Consider the following 12,481-nt stretch of genomic DNA (forward strand, 5'->3'; position numbering starts at 1 on the left):
TACCTGTATCACAAACTTGCCCGGTATATCCTGTTGGGCATGCGCAGTTATATCCACCAGGAATGTTTGATCATGTGCCTTTATTTTTACAAGGGTTGTTTAAACATTCGTCTATTTCTATTTAAAATTAAATATACATCTTTACTTACATGTTTTTCTTCATTCCTCAGCGTATTTTGACATTTTCAATTTCAATAATGATTTTAAAGCAAACATACCAATGTCACAATTTTTCCCGGTCCACTCCACTGGGCATGCGCAATCATAATCTCCAATCAAGTTAGAACACCTGCCATTATTCTTACAAGGATTGTTTAAACATTCGTCTACATCTGAATAAAATTAAGCCGCGCCATGACAAAACCAACACAGTGGGTTTGCGACCAGCATGGATCCAGACCAGCCTGCGCATCCGCACAGTCTGATCAGGATCCATGCTGTTCGCTTACAAACAATATTAACAGTAAAGAAACTGATAGCGAACAGCATGGATCCTGATCAGACTGCGCGGATGCGCAGGCTGGTCTGGATCCATGCTGGTCGCAAACCCATTATGTTGGTTTTTTCGTGACACGGCTCAAATGATAAATTAAATAGAGTATACTGGAAGAGTGTAGTAGGTTCGATACACAAATTTATTGAACGAGTTGATTAAAATTATGATATGCGAGCGTCTGGTTTAATAAATTTAGAAATGAACCTATACGAATAAAATGGTCTCTTATAACATACCTAAAAAGAACTATTTTTCAGTTAAAACAATCTCTTTTTTTTTCATTGACACGGCTTTACTGTTAGCTAACATTTAGCGCGCTTTCACACTGTGACTGTATAGCGGTTGGGACGACACTTCAAAATATATACAAAAAGTGCTATATCATTTTTACGGAGAAGCAAAATGTGCACTGGTACTGATAAACAAAAAAAATGTAAATGCATCTTTAAACTAAATTTAGTATATTTTTTGTCAAAAAATCTTGCTACAAATCAATATATATCTAACCAAATCAATTCTCATTTCAAAAAGTGTATCAATATTTCACATATCTTTTTATATACATTTAAATGTTTGCAAATTAAGGAAATTGATATTCAATCAATATGGAACCTAAATGAGCCGCGTCACGACAAAACCAACATAATGGGTTTGCGACCAGCATGGATCCAGACCAGCCTGCGCATCCGCGCAGTCTGATCAGGATCCATGCTGTTCGCTTACAAACCCTATAACAAGTATATAGAAACTTATAGCGAACAGCACGGATCCTGATCAGACTGCGCGGATGCGCAGGCTGGTCTGGATCCATGCTGGTCGCAAACGCACTATGTTGGTTTTGTCATGACACGGCTCATATTCAATCAATATGGGACCTAAATCATTTATTTTTATATTATGCGAGTGTTTTTAAATACTATATCATATGCAAGTGGTTTTTGAATTAAAATTAAACAATATTGTTAAATTCATCTTCAAACCTTTAATGCAGATAGGTCCTGTCCATGTGTCAGTGCATGTGCAATGAAATGCCCCAACAGTATTTGTACATGTAGCATTATTCAAGCAAGGCGACATAGAACACTCATCTATATCTGAAATGTAACATTGTGTACCGTAATATAATGTCTTTTTGAATGTCTTTTTGTTCTGCTAGAAAATATGTAATTAAAACTTGTATTTTGGATATAAGGGATTAAATTCTGCAAATGTTTTATTTAAAATGAACACATGTATGTTATTATTTATAAAGATTTTTGATAGGTTATATGACCGAACAAAAACGGTCCCGAGCCGACAGGCGATGGTTATATTGTAAAACAAGAGCCGGTTGAACCGGGTTGATGCTTTTCGAAAAGGATTTGGACACAGAAAAGTAAACCTTTTGTAGTTTCAGAGTTACGTCCCGAAACAAAGTTCAAAGTGCAACAATTCCAAACTTAGGCAAGACAGAGTTACTGTTTTTGCACTGCCCATCTACCCAATAAGATCTATCTACCTACAAAGTTTCTTTGTTCATATCTCTTTAAGAGTCAGAGTTATGTCCCGGACAATGTTCAATGAACAATGGGCAATAACTCCAAAATTAGGCAAGGCAGAGTTATGGTTCTTGTGCACAGCACATTAACCCAATGAGATCTTTTTACCTACAAAGTTTCATATTGATATCTATCATAGTTTTAGAGTTATGTCCTGGACAGAGTTCAGAGTGTTAAAATAAACAAAGGGCAATAACTCCAACATTACCCAATGCAGAGTTGCGGTTCTTTTGCACTATATATATATCTACCTACAAAGATTCATGTTGATAATTCTTATACTGTCAGAGCTATGTCCCGGACAATGTTTCAAGATGTTAAAATGAACAAAAGGCAATAACTCCAAAATTAGGCAAGGCAGAGTAATGGTCCTTTTGCACTGCACCTGTACATTATGAGATCTATCTGCCTACAAAGATAAGTCTAATGACTTAATACACATCTACACCGATGAGGAGAAATTGTTTCGAAATTTACATTTCAATTTAGTTTTTGATTTATTATTATAATAGTAGATATGATATTTATTGAGCGTCAGCATGCAGTGAGTCTCCATAAGATAAGAATTTTTTCACTTGTATGTCAAAATCTTTGATGGCTATTTCTATATTTACCTATTTCACAATTTATTCCAGTCCATCCAGGTCTACATTTGCAATCATAACCACCCGCTCTGTCCATACAAGTGCCTTGATTTAAGCACGGGCTCGACAAACAGCCACCTCCCATTGAAAGTGAAATTAAATTATTCAAACAACATAAATGTCTGCACTTTCTAAAGAATGAAACATTTATTATTTTGTTATGAATAATGGGACTCTAAAACTTTTTTCAAGCAAAAGAGTTATTGAACTTCAAAACATGTTGCTCGGGAAATATGAAAATAACGTGTTTTCTATTTCAACTTCTGTACTTTTGTATATGTAAAATACATTTTTTTCAAATTGTGTTACTTTTATACATATTGCTATTGCATATTAGTACCTCTCACTTTTTTCGTAATGTTAATTTCCTATAGGCCTCTGGGAGTAAATCTTACTGTTAATGCAAGTGTACCACGTGATTAAGAATTTTGTGCTGTTACATAGGTAACAGTATTTTTAACAGTATAAAATCTGGTCACGTGGTCTACTTTCTAAATAAAATAAAATAAAATGGCCGCCATTTTCTCTCGATTCATTCTTATTTTCGATGATAGGGCCTAGGGCATCACCAAAGTAACTATGACTCTATTAAAATTTAGTTCTTTGCACACTAGAGTTCTTTTCGCGTATAAAATATCTTCTTCTTGAATAGTCAAAAAGTAAACATCCGTTTTCAACGGAAGTTATTGTAATGTGAATAATTTTGTGTACAGACGATTAAAGCATACAACAAAGTATTATTTAACAATTTTAATCAGTGAAACGTTACAGATAGAGTTGGTGGACAGACATCTGTATGATATCATCGTTAATTTGTAAATGCACTTTGTCAAAAACCATGCGAAGAATATTCTGGATACAGAAGGATCATAACCTTATAAATGTGTTAGTGTTTTGTTTTCTAAATAAAACGCAGCTTATTGTATGTTTATGACTGGTGGATATCATCACTTGCTTTAAAAATAAAAGAAAAACAGCTTCTCAAGTACAGTAGGCTTATAGCTTGCAAGGTAAGGACAGTTAAGTTATTGCTTCTCTTGGATTATTTTTGTTACAGTTAGAGTTAGTTAACAAATTCAGATCATCAAAGTATTTGTTCGGGGTAATAAAATAAATAACACATGGTTTGTGAGTACGCCTTGGGTAACAGTATTTTCCTCGGGATGATATTTTTACTGTTACCCATAAAAAAACATGTGTTTTATATACTGTTAAATAATGAAACGTTCAGTTTTTTTAAGTTGTTTTTGTTTGTTTGAGTTTTATTGTTGTTGTCGTTTTTTTTTGTTGTTGTTGTCTTTTTTTTGCAAAATAGATTTTTTTGTCAAGTACCTGTATCACAGTTCTTTCCTGTCCATCCGGTTGGACATGCGCACTTATATCCTCCATTCAAATTTGTACAAGTGCCACCATTCTTACACGGATTGTGTAAACATTCATTCACATCTGAATGAAAAAATGTAGCTGCATTGCAAGAGGTTATGACGCAAGGACAAGACTTAAGTTACATTTCGGTCAATGTTCAAGTATTCACTATTTATCAATAGTTGATTGCATTTAATTGCCAATCATAAAACAAGTAAATGTTTTACATGATCAACATGACCCTGAATTAATGCGTAAATGCAAAACTTTTCAAGTGTATTACTTAAATACACCATTGCATCGGTTACGTATCAAAGAAAAATATTCTAAACATATGGTTTATCACTTACATTATATTAATTCGTAAACAAAGTTGTTTAATACTGATTAAACCTATTCTTTTGTTATTCTTTTTTTGCCCTACGCAGAATGTTCATGCGCGAAATACTACTTCCGTTTCTATGAAAATATCGTATGTCAAAAAAGAAAAATCTAAATCTGAAAAAGCATTTGGAGAAAAAACAAATGGGTTAAATAACCTTTTTTTTTTTCATTATTTTTAAATTTTTCTCACCTAATTGCGCGGGGGGCAAAAAAAATAGGCCTGTCCAACAAATGGTTAAATTGGTAACGTGCTAATAAAATCCTCCAGCAGTATTTGTACATGCAGCATTATTAAAACAAGGTGTCATCAAGCACTCATCTATGTCTGTAATGTAACATGATATAGCATTCAAGAATTTTCGCTTTGTAATAAGAATTTATTTTAGTTCGATTGTGTTTGAAGCTATAAGTTTATTAAAACACTCTCGAATCTGTAAGGAGCCAATCACTTCTAAACAATGTGTGTATTTTTTTTTCGCTGACGAAAAAAACAACAGTTTGCCCCTGATTGGGTTTTAACCCTTCTTTAGATTTCTTGTCTATGTCATTAACAATTCAGGAAGACTACCACTTAAAACCGCTATCAACCATTCTGTTTTATTAAGACCATTTCATTATTTTGAATGGGGATATAGTGTAAAACCATCTCATTTAGTGAAAGGATATTATTTACAATAAGTGAAACCCGGTGTTTTACTTTTCGTGAAAAAAAAACTCACTTGCTAACCAAAAGTATACATTTAGGTAGAAGATATAAGGTACTGAAGATCATATAGTTTACCTTCTAAATGTTATAAGTTGTGATGGTAAATTTTAACAGCAAAATGTCTTAAAAGGGCATTTAACACATGAGAGTTATCGTCATTCAATAGAGAGAGGGGGAAAACTGTAATATCCTAGGCCAACTCGTATTTAATATCAAACTTGAATGATGAAATGAAAAATGATCATTACTTAACACAGCTCAGCGTCATATTCAGGAAGTTGTCAAGAAAATGGTGTTTTCTAATAAATGAGTTTTTAAAAAGGTCTTGTTTATCATAGTGTCACCCCAACTCCTACCACTATGCCAGGCGCCAGGCGGATAGAAATCGGTAACCATTCATTTTAACTACCTCGCAGACTCACGAAGCGGCCATTTCGGAACGAGTCCAAAGAGAAACATTCATCATCCAATAAACGCTCCCCGTAGGGCTCGACCTCCCAATCCGAAGGCGGACGCCTTAACCACTAGACCAACGACACCAGTTGCTATATTTGTATTTTCATTCCATAAAAGACACTTACCTGTGTCACATTTCGCACCAGTCCATCCTGGCGAACATTTACAGCTGAAACCATCCGTGGTAGCCGTACATACGCCATTATTCATACAAGGGTTTGACTGACATTCGTCATATCCTGTACAATTATATAAAAATACATTTTCTTGCATGTACTTAGTAATAATAACAAACACACAAAAAAATACGTATTTTTTTATGATAATAATCTTTTTCCCATTATGATTGTTACAAGTTTACTTATAACGTTGCTGTTATTTATATAGTACAAATAAATGCACATATAAAATTGAGTGAAATGTATCAAACTAATAAAAAGCCCGGACTTAGTTACTTTTTCTTAGCGTAATCAGTAGCAATGAATCTTTTGTTTTATTTTATTTGGAATGCATATTGCATGTATCTTAGCTAGATTACGACATTACGAGAGTATTGATATCTCATCAGATGCTATGTGAGCCGCGTCACGACAAAACCAACATAGTGCGTTTGCGACCAGCATGGATCCAGACCAGCCTTCGCATCCGCGCAGTCTGATCAGGATCCTTGCTGTTCGCTTACAAACCCTATAACAAGTAGAGAAACTGATAGCGAACAACGTGGATCCTGATCAGACTGCGCGGATGCGCAGGCTGGTCTGGATCCATGCTGGTCGCAAACGCACAGAGTTGGTTTTGTCGTGACGCGGCTCATATATGTATTCAAAATATTAACACCTTACAACATAATGACCAAATGACCAGCGTTTGTACCATTTATCCTAATTGGAAATTATTTTATCAATTCAGCCTCTTTTTATTTCCAGAGTCGAAAAGAAAATCTATATCCAATGCATATCAGACTCCAAATTGCCTCGTGCACGGCTGCAAAACCTATGTTAGACTTGGCTAGCGATTCGTCCAATATAATTGACAGCAGTGTGCTCGTCCAATAAAATTCAGTATTGAACTAAACAACGTATAATTATCTTATATCATTGCTCTGTTTTTATGTTTGTTTTTCATTTATTTAGGAAACAAATTGGCATTACAAACTCTCAAACACAGCTGTCGTTCGGAAACGCACGTTGACATGCTTTACAACGAATGACGAATGGTAAAGGAATCAAATACCATCTTGTGAAACGCCATTACAAATTAATGTCATATCGGACTGTCTTTACTACCACCTTACTTGCAGCAACATCACTAAAAGCAACTGTAACTATGATATTATTCGTAGGAGCAACAGCAGTATTTGTGTCAATTTCTAAATTAATCTAGCAGCTGGTTTCGCTCTTTCACGTTTGGAATGTAAAATATCTTGTATGAGGTTATACATTTTATGATATTTCATTCACTACAAGAATTTAACATCAAATAGAACAAAAGTAATATAATTGCAAACTCGTCTTGAAATAGAAATGTAATTTTGTTTATTATCAGCATAAAGACGTTCATTTATTTCACTTACTTGTTGTACAGAATTTGCCTGTCCAACCACTTGCACAATTGCACTGAAAATCACCGGGTAAATTTATACATGTGGCACTATTTCTGCATAAAAATCCTTTTGAGTTAAATGTTGCACATTCATCTAAATCTGTGAAATAAAAAAACATGGCAAAGTCATTCATACAATTCGTTGTTACCAGCTTTTAAAAAGGGTATAGAAAAATTAAAGCATAAAGGCACAGCCATGCAAACTAACGTCACAATGAATCATTCTTTTTCGTTTTCGACACACCGTTTAAATATCCCCGCTTCGTAACTTTTCATAGCACGAATTTCTGTAACAATTGGGACATGTTAGAACTATTACTTAATCAACCTTGAAGGCTTGTTTTCTTCTTTTTGTCTGTTTTCTTTTTTACCACGTTTATACGTTCATATGGAATATAATATGTAGAGTTTCTATAAAGTTTTTCAGTTACATTCACGGTATTGTAATAACGTAACAAAATATCAATACTTTGATCACCTATTTCACAGTTAGTGCCTGTCCATCCTACAGGACACATGCAATTGTATGATCCGTTTGTATTGATACACGTCCCATTATGCAAACAGGGGCCATATGAACAATCGTCGACAACTAAAACGGAAGTAAACCAAAGTTAACCGAAAAAGAGCGCATCGGCCAAATCAGATTTTATCTAATTATTGATATCATAATAGTGAACACATGATAAAGTGAGACACTATTGACAACCAGAACAAATATGTATAAGCCCTATGACGTCATTAAAACCAGTCAGGCAGGAACAAATATTTACTCGTTTGTGGCAATACTAATTAAATCAGTTGTACTCCAACATGTATATCGGGTTGTCGATTGGAACCGTACACAGAGGTTTTTCTAAGTGCACGTGGCAAATGCACTTCAACAAATACTCCAATATTTAAAATATGAATGATAAATCGAAAAGTGAAATATTATTTAATAAAATAAACTCCTTACCTTCAGTGCAAAGAGCGCCGTGCCAACCTTGTTTACACTGACATGAAAAGTGACCTTTGGTATTGATACAAGTTGCGCCATTACGACATAAGTTATATAACTGACATTCATCTTCATCTGCATAACATGATGCACATTTTTTAAACAGTACTTCTAATAGACTTACGAAAAATATACTAGTTCCTTCTTTATTGGTCATATTATCAGTTAACTCTTAATTTGAACTGAGTGAGTTTCTAATTTCATCTTCACGAACTCCTAAAGAATTCGTGAAGTTATAATAGTGAATTCATAAAGTTGAGTTGATTGCTCGACTTTGTGAGGTTGAAGTAATGAATTATTGATCATGAAATCGTTTCGAAATCGCAGACTCATGCAGTTGAAATGTCATAAATACTCGATATTAAGCAACAAGCCCATAAATGTGTGATATATTTTATGAAAACTGACATTCTTAATCAATCATTTAACTAAGCATAAGGTATTAATATCATATCATTATTTTAATCATGACTTTTTTGTATTTATTCGCCAATATATTTCTTTTCAATCATTTATTCTGCTACAAGAGAATTTCTAGGACAAAACATTACCTTCGTCGCAAAGAACACCGTTCCAACCATTTGTACATTTGCATTGAAAGTGACCGTTAGTACTTATACAGGTTGCTCCATTACGACAGGGATTTGACTTTTCGCACTGGACAGCTTCTGTGTGTGTGTGTGTGTGTGATAAGATAAATGGAATTTTGCTAAACAACGATTTCCCAATATACTATACTAAACTACGACACTACAACACGTTTTTTTTTTGGTTATTATAAATATATCAATAAAACACTGTTTTGTTGATTTTCGTAATGTAGTACTGTTTCTCGTAACAAAACAATGTCTTTTGAAAACATATGTACATTTTGCCTTTAAAGATGAGCCAGCAAAGATTATAAAAACATGAGAATGTAACTTCTTGTCAGTAACCAACTAGCAAAGATTTCGCAATAAAAATTTCCAATTCCCACCCCGCACTCACCTGTGATATTACAATTTTTGCCGGTAAATCCAGGCTGACAGTTACAGCTGTAGAAGTCACCATGATTTGTATTGAGACAATATCCTCCATTCTCACACGGGTTGATAAGATTGCATCTTTTTAATTCTGTAACATAGATTCTTTACTGATTAACAGAAAAGTTAATATCACAAATCGTATTTATTGCACAAAACTATTTGTTGTTGTTGTTATCGAAAAATACTTTAAAATGATCATAAACATACATTCAATGTATTTTTCTTTCTAGGAAGAGAAAAAAACATATATCTTATTTGATAATTTTTCAATAATTAAAATAATAATAATATTGATGATGACGATAATGATGATGATGATAGTGGTGAATATGATGATGATGATGATGATAATGATGATGACGATGATGATGATGATTATGATGATGAGACGAAAATAATAATGTAATTAAAGGGACACCACTGATGTCCACTGAGGTGTAAAAATAACTCCACAAAGCAATTAGACTATTTGTTAATATGATTGTTATTATAATTACCTGAACAATCGATGGAACTCCAAACTGTCTGATACTCGATTGAGTCTGTGTTTAGATAGAAAATAAGTTACACGTGTATTACAATGCTTTAGATAATTGTTAAGCTTGAAATACTAGCCCAATTATTTAAAATGAAAGCATTAATGGGTCCACCAAGATGTTCTGTAATTCTGTGAATATGAGTCAATTTCGCATTATTCCATGTAAAGCAGCATGCTTCCAGATTCATGCTAATTTTCATGAAAATTATAAACATGTATTTAAAAGTAAAATACTGTGAAGTGAACAAAGAAAGTAATTTATACATTGCAAACGGCACTTACATTCCACGTTAATTACCAAAAAAGAGGCCAAGATATACATAAATACCTCTTACTGCGTTAGTAACGCAGTAGAATTAAATTGATTGATACTGCAAAATCATTCATTATTCGCACATAACACGTAAATAATTAATTTAATATTAAATCTTTTTACTTTTTCAAGATCTTAATACATTTTTATAAAGACTAAATTTCTTGAAATATTTCGGCTCATCTGGAGGCGTGCAGCTTTAACGGATACAATTATTAAATAAAACTTAATTTAATTTAAATATTGATGAAGTAAAATGCGTATTTTCATTTTCCGTATTATCAGTGTAGAAATGTGTTGTTTTACTGTAGTGAAACATATTTTCCGTATTTACACAGATATCTTGCCGGACTTTCAACCAATAGAAAACAATTAAATAAAGGTGTTCGGTGCGTGGCCATGACTTACACTGTAGCCCCGTTCCCCCTCTACAACCAAAAACCCTTAAACATCATCCAAACATCGTAAGTATTGACAAAAATCAATCATATGAAAAAAACACAACATTATGATATCTTAAAGAACATAAATATAAACAGAGTCATTCCGTAATACATATATGTAATATCAATATACATGTATGTTATTGTACAAATAATTAAGATGTACCGATGTGTGTAAAGGATTCCATGTGACATTCGTTGAAACATTTACAAAGCGAAACCTCCGTCTGTACACCTAGAATGTTTTTATTAGAAACCGTCACAATGAACCTTTTGTCTTTGTCTGAAAAATAGAATTGCATACGAGTATATCAGTTTGGTTTGATTGGTTCCACTGCGCACCAACACAATACAGGTTATATGTCACTGGAGCAGAAAAGATGATCTTGGCTAACCTCGGGTGCTACAAACTTGAAAATTTGACCTAAGGATATTAAAAAAAATAAAAAGGGGCATAACTTCATTAGAATGAATTTCAGAATTATCTGCCCTTCTGCAATGTTGTAATATTTTGATAGTAAACATAGAATTCAAGTTTGCGGTGAATAACTTGGATGATTTCTGAGAAAATGGATCTAAACGTACAGAAAGGTTAACAAGGGCTGAAAAGGGGCATAAATCTGCATAAAATGAATTTAGGATTATCTGCCCTGATAAATGGCGTCATTTTAGTGCATACACATGCATACCAAGCTTGAAATCTAAAGCTTTTATAGCTTCTAAGAAAATGGACCATAGCGAAAAAATGAACCAAAGCCGATGACAACAAGAAGGTCATGACAATCGTTTCATTTTTTTCTCCGAAAAATGCAGCGAAAAACACACAACATTGACTGTAAATGCATTTAATGAATGTAGAATAATATGAATTTGCAACATGTTCATTCTTTTCTTATGTTTCATTCCACTACTTTAAGATTAATATTCAATGTAATTGACCTATGAAATCGATATACATAGTATATTTTATAAGTTTAAAAGTTACTTTATAAATTGGTATTGTTTTAATTTCGATTTTTGAAAGTAACGCTTGGAATGTTTAACATTAATTTTGATACACTAGAAAACTATAGGTTATTGACCTTTATATACATATTTAACATTCTGATCTGCGGTCGGAGGAACCCTGCCTTGCAAGAAGGCTATCAGTTGGTAACCGTATCTATATGTTCCTTTATAATACTACACGTTTGTAACGTCGCTTTTCGTTGGATAATCAATTAATATTAGTTATAAAGATTTTTGAGAGGTTATATGGCCCTATATTAACGGTAGTTAAGAAATATAATACCCAAACATCATTACCCAAACTGCTAAGCGAGGGTAACATTGCAAATAACCGTTTATATACAATCATATAACTTGTCGGGAATATTTATAACAAATTTATAATACAGCGAAACTTCTCTACTATTAAGAAAAAAGTGAGATTTCTTCAATAAGTGACAGCAACCGTGTATATAAAACTATATAACGTCACGATTATCCAATGAAAAGTGACTTTACAAACGTGCAGTATTATTAAGATCAAGTTATGACCGTATATAAATTAAGGGTTGTTTGCAATATTACCGTTTATATAGCGTCATATTACCTGTCAATTTTTTTATAACTAATAATTTACACAGCTGCTGACAATTCATGAAGAAATCACACTATTCTTTCCAGCGGATCGGCTTATATATATACAAACAACCGTTTATATATAGGACCATATAACCTGTCAAAAATATTTATAACTTATAATATATACGCATGCACGCACACGCATGTGCAATGCTGTTTGAAATGTACAATACACTCATTATAAAAAACACTGAAAACGCACCTACCTGAAATGTTTTCCGCAAGGGCAAAGCTGCAGCACAGCAACAGCACTAACGCCAACTGGTACATACTACAGTGAATATGGTGTCACCACGTGGTACGGGAATCAGATCCTATGGCCAGTTGTGTCTGAAGAAAAGTTCT

General features: G+C 33.4%; 1 protein-coding gene across 1 annotated transcript in view; it reads right to left on the reverse strand.

Annotated features, from left to right (window-relative positions):
- Positions 1–12,481, reverse strand: part of LOC132727229 (neurogenic locus notch homolog protein 2-like) — a 38,047-nt gene that overhangs the window by 24,717 nt on the left and 849 nt on the right. Inside the window, exons 2-15 of the mRNA XM_060712647.1 lie at positions 12,343–12,466; positions 10,677–10,793; positions 9,714–9,758; positions 9,179–9,304; positions 8,743–8,859; positions 8,150–8,266; positions 7,670–7,783; positions 7,163–7,291; positions 5,715–5,828; positions 4,680–4,752; positions 4,271–4,325; positions 4,011–4,092; positions 1,477–1,590; positions 219–332 (exon numbers count right to left, since the gene is read on the reverse strand). Of these exons, the coding sequence (XP_060568630.1) occupies positions 219–332; positions 1,477–1,590; positions 4,011–4,092; positions 4,271–4,325; positions 4,680–4,752; positions 5,715–5,828; positions 7,163–7,291; positions 7,670–7,783; positions 8,150–8,266; positions 8,743–8,859; positions 9,179–9,304; positions 9,714–9,758; positions 10,677–10,793; positions 12,343–12,406 (1,381 nt within the window). The 5' untranslated portion in view covers positions 12,407–12,466. The remainder of the gene's footprint in view (positions 1–218; positions 333–1,476; positions 1,591–4,010; positions 4,093–4,270; positions 4,326–4,679; positions 4,753–5,714; positions 5,829–7,162; positions 7,292–7,669; positions 7,784–8,149; positions 8,267–8,742; positions 8,860–9,178; positions 9,305–9,713; positions 9,759–10,676; positions 10,794–12,342; positions 12,467–12,481) is intronic.

This window comes from Ruditapes philippinarum, unplaced genomic scaffold (assembly GCF_026571515.1).
Source record: "Ruditapes philippinarum isolate M1 unplaced genomic scaffold, ASM2657151v2 ctg2131_1_1_1_1, whole genome shotgun sequence".
Taxonomy (NCBI): domain Eukaryota; kingdom Metazoa; phylum Mollusca; class Bivalvia; order Venerida; family Veneridae; genus Ruditapes; species Ruditapes philippinarum.